This window comes from Anabrus simplex, chromosome 12, assembly GCF_040414725.1.
Source record: "Anabrus simplex isolate iqAnaSimp1 chromosome 12, ASM4041472v1, whole genome shotgun sequence".
Taxonomy (NCBI): Eukaryota; Metazoa; Arthropoda; class Insecta; order Orthoptera; family Tettigoniidae; genus Anabrus; species Anabrus simplex.
The window spans coordinates 57,480,522-57,487,995 of NC_090276.1; the positions used below are offsets into that span (position 1 = coordinate 57,480,522).

Consider the following 7,474-nt stretch of genomic DNA (forward strand, 5'->3'; position numbering starts at 1 on the left):
AACGATTACAAGTAAAATTACTTTATGTTAGAAGTAACGATTACAAGTAAAAATTACTTTATGTTAGAAGTAACGATTACAAGTAAAATTACTTTATGTTAGAAGTAACGATTACAAGCAAAAACTACTTTTTGTTAGAAGTAACGATTACAAGTAAAATTACTTTATGTTAGAAGTAACGATTACAAGTAAAAATTACTTTATGTTAGAAGTAACGATTACAAGTAAAATTACTTTATGTTAGAAGTAACGATTACAAGCAAAAACTACTTTTTATTAGAAGTAACGATTACAAGTAAAATTACTTTATGTTAGAAGTAACGATTACAAGCAAAAACTACTTTTTGTTAGAAGTAACGATTACAAGTAAAATTACTTTATGTTAGAAGTAACGATTACAAGTAAAGAAATACTTTTTGTTAAAAGTAACGATTACAAGTAAAAAAATACTTTTTGTTAAAAGTAACGATTAAAAGCAAAACTTACTTTTTTTGTTAGAAGTAACGATTACAAGTAAAAGATACTTTTTGTTATAAGTAACGATTACAAGTAAAAGATACTTTTTGTTATAAGTAACGATTACATGTAAAAAAATACTTTTTGTTAAAAGTAACGATTACAAGTAAAAAATACGTTTGCTAAAAGTAACGATTACAAGTAAAATTACTTTATGTTAGAAGTAACGATTACAAGTAAAATTACTTTATGTTAGAAGTAACGATTACAAGTAAAATTACTTTATGTTAGAAGTAACGATTACAAGTAAAATTACTTTATGTTAGAAGTAACGATTACAAGCAAAAACTAGTTTCTCTCAAAAGTAACGATGTTCTTAAAAATTTCATTTCTACTGCTTGGATCTTACGCTCTTGTCTCTTGTTAGTTACCAGCGTTTCTAGCCCGTATGTTACAATTGGTATGAAACACTGTTTGTATAATGTTAATTTCGTTCTCTTGGGTACTTATCATCCCATAAAAGTTCTCTGACTTGATAAAATTTTGTACCTTTACTTAGTCCGTTATTAATTTCAGGGCAGATTTCATTACTCCCATTAATAATGCTACCCAGATATGTAAACTGTTCTACATTCTCTAACCGTTCTCCGTCTACGTTCACTTGGCTTCTCTTTTTCTCTTTTCCACAGTGCATGACTACAGTTTTCTTTTTACTAATTACCATTCCAAAACTCCTTCAGATTTTCGTTCCAAATGGCCAGTATCCTTTGCACTTCCTTTCTCCTTTCCCCAAATCCCCACATCATCTGCAAACACCAAAGCATTCACTTCATCACTACTGATACTCTGTTTTACACGTTTTATGATGGCATCCATCAATATAATAAACAATAATGGTGACAGTGCGCTTCCTTGCTTGAGACCTTTTTTTGTATAAAATGTTTCAGAGTCACCACTCCCCAATTGTACACTGCTTTTACTCTCATAATATAACATTTTTATCTTGTTAATTAATGATTTTGGTACATTCCTTTTCAGTAGGCATTCCCATACATGCTTTCTCTCAACTGTATCATAAACTTTTTTCCAAATCCAAAAATACGAAGACGATTTCCTTGTTCCTTTCCAGATGTTTTTCCAATATCGTTCGCATTGTAAATATCAAGTCTATTGTTGATCTATTCGGTCTGAAGCCATATTGTTCTTCCTCTGTGTTTCTATTATATCCCTCAGTCTTTTGTCTATGACTTTCTCCATTATTTTTAGCCCATGTGATAATAGGGTTATACCTCTATAATTTTCACATTTCTTCCTCTTTCCCTTTTTGAACAGCGGTACAATGCTTCCTTATTGCCAATCTTCGGGTATTCTTTCGTCCTTCCATATGGCATTGAGGGCTCTCTACAGCCACTGTAGTCCAATGCTTCCTGCTGCCTTAATCGTATCAGCATTGAATTTGTCTTTTCCACTTGCTTTACCTTTGGTCATTGCTTTCACTGCCCTTTCAAGTTCCAACCATGTTATCGGGTTCTCTTCTTTTGTCCCATCTATTATTTCCATTTTCTTTTCTTCTTTTCTTATCTCCTTCTTCCTCCTCCGCGCATTCATCCTCATTATAAAGTTTTTCAAAATAGTTTGCCATGAACTTCTGAACAGCCTTTTCGTCATGTACTGTGGGTCCATCTTCTCTCACCGGGCGAGTTGGCCATGCGGTTAGGAGCGCGCGGCTGTGAGGTTGCATCCGGGAGAAAGTGGGTTCGAATCCCACTGTCGGCAGCCCTGAAGATGGTTTTCCGTGGTTTCCCATTTTCACACCAGGCAAATGCTGGGGCTGTACCTTAATTAAGTCCACGGCCGCTTCCTTTCCACTCCTAGGTCTTTCCTATCCCATCGTCGCCATAAGACCTATCTGTGTCGGTGCGACGTAAAGCAACTAGCAAAAAGAAAAAAATAGCATCTTCTCTCTCTAATACCTTGATTTTTTCTTGATTTTTCTTTTCGATTTTTTACTCTGTATAATAGTTTCTGATTTCCTCGACTATCTTGCTCAACTTTGTTCGTAAACTCTCCCCAACATTTCTCCTTTTCTTCCTTGATACTTCTCTTTACGTGTAGATTCAATCTTTTGTATTCCACATGTAATCTTTCTATCTTATTCTCATCCCTCTGATACGTGGTTTTTTTTTCTTATTGATTTCTTTCTTCACCTTGCTCCTTTCTTTTATTTCTTTATTATTTTGTCTGTCAACCACCGTGTCTCCTTTCCATTAACCTTTACTCTGTTTTCCCGCATACTTCAATTGCTGCTTCCACAAATGTCTGTCTTAAATTGTCCCACTCTTCTTCTCCGCTTCGTATTTCCGTGTTAGACAACTTACTTTTTATCCAATCTTGAAATGCTATTCTTTTGTCCTCCTCCTCCAATTCCCAAATCCTGATCTTTGGTTTCTTCTTCAGTACAATTTTAGGGATTTTTACTTGTTTTAATTCCAGAATTAATAATCTATGATCACCTTCCATACTTTCACTGGGAATTATCTTCGTATTCATGACGTATCTTCCCCATTCTCGGTCTGTTATTACAAAATCGGTGAGTGTCCCGTAACTTACTGTCCATCCCAACTATATTGACTGTTCTAATGGCTATTCCTCTTCATAAACCATGTGCTCTTTATTATCGTGTTATTTCTGATACAAAACTCCAGCAGTTTCTCTCCATCTTCATTTCTATCGCCATACCCACGTGGGCCCAAAACATTTTATCAGTTCCCACATGCACATTTAGATCTCCCATTATCATGATCCCATCTCCAACAATATGTGTTTCCAGTTCATTGTGGAAATTCTCTTATTCTTCCACGCTACATCCTGTCTGTGGAGCATACACCTGTACTATCTTCAGTAGTTTCTTGTTTGCATGTACGTGCATTATTATAATTATTTCATTTACATACTCAACTTCAGCTAGTGGTTCAACAACATTCTGATTCACTAAAAGTCCCACTCCATTTCTTTAAAAGTAAAATTACTTTTACAAGTAAAATTACGTTCTCTTAAAAGTAACGGTTACAAGTAAGAATTACTTTCCCTTAAAAGTAACGATTACAAGTAAACATAACTTTTTGTTAGAAGTAACGATTACAAGTAAAATTACTTTTTGTTAGAAGTAATGATTACAAGTAAAATTACTTTTTGTTAGAAGTAATGATTACAAGTAAAATTACTTTTTGTTAGAAGTAATGATTACAAGTAAACATAACTTTTTGTTAGAAGTAACGATTAAAAGTAAAATTACTTTTTGTTAGAAGTAACGATTACAAGTAAACATAACTTTTTGTTAGAATTAACGATTAAAAGTAAAAATTACTTTTTGTTAGAAGTAACGATTACAAGTAAATATAACTTTTTGTTAGAAGTAACGATTACAAGTAAAATTACTTTTTGTTAGAAGTAACGATTACAAGTAAACATAACTTTTTGTTAGAATTAACGATTAAAAGTAAAAATTACTTTTTGTTAGAAGTAACGATTACAAGTAAACATAACTTTTTGTTACAAGTAACGATTACAAGTAAAATTACTTTTTGTTAGAAGTAACGATTACAAGTAAACATAACTTTTTGTTAGAATTAACTATTAAAAGTAAAAATTACTTTTTGTTAGAAGTAACGATTACAAGTAAACATAACTTTTTGTTAGAATTAACGATTAAAAGTAAAAATTACTTTTTCTTAAAAGTAACGATTACAAGTAAACATAACTTTTTGTTAGAAGTAATGATTACAAGTAAAATTACTTTTTGTTAGAAGTAATGATTACAAGTAAAATTACTTTTTGTTAGAAGTAACGATTACAAGTAAAAATACTTTTTTTGTTAGAAGTAACAATTACAACTAAAAGGACTTTTTGTTAAATGTAATGATTACCAATAAAATTACTTTTTGTTAGAAGTAACGATTACAAGTAAAAATTACTTTTGGTTAGTAACGGTTACAAGTAAAAATTACTTTTGGTTAGTAACGGTTAGAAGTAAAATTACTTTTTGTTAGAAGTAATAATTACAAGTAAAATTACTTTTTGTTAGAAGTAATGATTACAAGTAAAATTACTTTTTGTTAGAAGTAACGATTACAAGTAAAAATACTTTTTTTGTTAGAAGTAACAATTACAACTAAAAGGACTTTTTGTTAAATGTAATGATTACCAATAAAATTACTTTTTGTTAGAAGTAACGATTACAAGTAAAAATTACTTTTGGTTAGGAACGGTTACAAGTAAAAATTACTTTTGGTTAGTAACGGTTACAAGTAAAAATTACTTTTGGTTAGTAACGGTTACAAGTAAAAATTATTTTGTTAAAAGTAACGATTACATGAATTGTTAGAAGTAACGATTACAAGTAAAAATTACTTTTGGTTAGGAACGGTTACAAGTAAAAATTACTTTTGGTTAGTAACGGTTACAAGTAAAAATTACTTTTGGTTAGTAACGGTTACAAGTAAAAATTATTTTGTTAAAAGTAACGATTACATGAATTGTTAGAATTAACGATTAGAAGTAAAAATTAGTTTTTGTTAGAAGTAATAATTACAACTAAAAATTACTTTTTGTAAAAAGTAACGGTTACGAGTAAAAATTACTTTCTGTTAAAAGTAACGATTACAAGCAAAAATAACTTTCTGAAAAAAGTAACGATTACACAAAAATTACTTAGAATGTAATCGTTACAAGTAATCTGATTACTTTACTCAGAGACTTCCCAACTCTGACTACTTAGTGCCTTACTTACTTGTAAATATGCTGATTGATCGGTAAGGTAGGAACTCCCTTTCCTCATTTTTCTTGCAGTTCTGAACGAGACTTGGTTTCATCCTCGCGAGTTCTGGTTTGCAACGCCACCAAGGTCAAGAACTTACCTCAAGTCTCCTGTTCCATGTATCCTCATCGGGGACGAAAAGGATATCCCTTGCAGCACTACCACGCGCTGCGTGGAGGAACTCCGCCGCCTTCAGAGATTAAGCATGCGCGACAGAGGATTTGATGACATTCCTTTCAATTATCTTGTGGGAGGTGACCCAGAAGGAGGAATTTTTGTCGGCCGTGGGTCTCATATTGTGGGTCAACACTCGGGAGGAGTAAACACACAAAGCATAATAATTACTTTTCTTGGAAATTATAACATCCTGACGCCCAGTCCTATCCAAACACAACACGTCGAAGTATTGATAGCCAAAATGATCGACGAAAGAAAGCTGAAAGAAGACTATATTTTAAATTTACAGAGCCAAGTTACTGGCCTGGAGAGTCCGGGCAAGAATTTTGCGGCTGTATTTAAAACTTGGCCTCGATATACTGAGAAAAGATGTCCTCAAGTCGAATTCTGAGATCCAGATAGCAGCGATTTATGTGAAACTGACATTCCTTACTACTTATTGTTTGATTCTGTATAACATAGATTTAAGAAATGTAAAACTGTAAAAACCAGGCAACTTCTAAACGCATGTAAGATTTTACACATGATCTATGTAAATAAAATGATAGTTTAAGTCTGTACACTTCAAAATACTGCCTCATACTTTCACTTTTTCTCAGATTACAGGGTCTTTCATATAAACTAAGACCGTCGAGGCGGCGTTTTTACTCTGCGATACGTAAGCTCCAGTATGGGAGGCACGCGCATTAGGGTACGTTTATGCTGCAGCTTGGCTGCTGGCTCATGGATGCTCGCCATAGCACTTCGCTGCTGGCTATAGCCTGGCTGCTCGCCATGGAGCTTTTACCCTGCAGCAGCCCCGCGCGCACGCTGCTGGCAGCTCTCAGCTGTAGTCGAAAATTCAAAACAGAGGAACTGATAGTTAAGGCGGTTTGTATTTTGCATAATTTGATTATAGATATAGAGTGCATGAACACTTGGACTACCGAGCTCGATAGCTGCAGTCGCTTAAGTGCAGCCAGTATCGAGTAATCGGGAGATAGAGGGTTCGAGCCCCACTGTCGGCAGCCCTGAAGCTGTTTTTTCGTGGTTTCCCATTTTCACACCAGGAAAATGCCGGGGCTGTACCTTAATTAAGGCCATGGCCGCTTCCTTCCAATTCCTAGGCCTATTCTTTCCCACCGTCGCCGTAAGCCATATCTGTGTCGGTGCGACGTAAAGCCCGTAGCAAAAAAATTAAGGTACAACCCCAGCATTTTCCTGGTGTGAAAATGGGAAACCACGGAAAACCATCTTCAGGGCCGCCGACAGTGGGGTTCGAACCCACTGTCTCCACGATGCAAGCTCACAGCAGCACGCCCCTAATCGCACGGCCAACTCGCCCGGTAGGGTAAAATAGTAGTTAACAATAAACCAATTAAAACACAAATAGTTACTTTACTTTTAAGCACGATAAAACAAGTCACTCTCTCTCATAAAAGGTAGGAAAAGGTCTACTGGCCGCTCGTCATCTCATCACTCCTTTTATCTCATATGAAATTCGTGTGATGATCCGCATGCCGCTGGCTCCAAATCGCATTGCGTTCGAAGACAGGTTCAGATAGCAAGTGAGCAAGTGATCACTGAACGTGTGTATAGAGTGCGAAGAGAGGAAGGAGTGGGAGAGCGGGTGACCTTGAAAGAACCAATCACAGTCCAAGTTACAGGATTGCCAGCGATGGGCCAGGCTCGAAAATCAAACGTGTTTGAGACCATGGATGTGGCAAGGATAGCAGCCAGCAGCGCAGCTATGAGCCGGACTCCAGGGTAAATGCACTGATTGAGATTCATTGGTTTGTTTCATTATCGCCTAACATCGAGCAGCGAGGCTTAGCGATGTGCCAGCAGCCAGGCTGCAGCATAAACGTACCCTTATTCTTGACCTTGCAAGCAGCCCGCACGTGTACTACCTGGCAAGCATCAGTTGCCAGTCTGAATCTTAGCTGTTAATATGGTGAGAGAGTTATCATTGCAACACCGTATCTTCGTATGTAAATGTTCTGGTTTCATCTCAATGGTCGTGTGAACAGTCACAACTCTCGCCAC

At 35.4% G+C, this 7,474-nt stretch overlaps 1 protein-coding gene across 2 annotated transcripts in view; it reads left to right on the top strand.

The window, feature by feature from the left end:
• LOC136884211 (peptidoglycan recognition protein) overlaps positions 1-5,964 on the top strand; it is a 109,494-nt gene extending 103,530 nt beyond the window's left edge. For both annotated transcript variants that reach the window (XM_068229784.1, XM_068229785.1), the window contains one exon: positions 5,305-5,964. In XM_068229784.1, coding sequence (XP_068085885.1) covers positions 5,305-5,840 — 536 coding nt within the window. In that variant the 3' untranslated portion in view covers positions 5,841-5,964. The remainder of the gene's footprint in view (positions 1-5,304) is intronic.
• Positions 5,965-7,474: the final 1,510 nt, after the last annotated feature.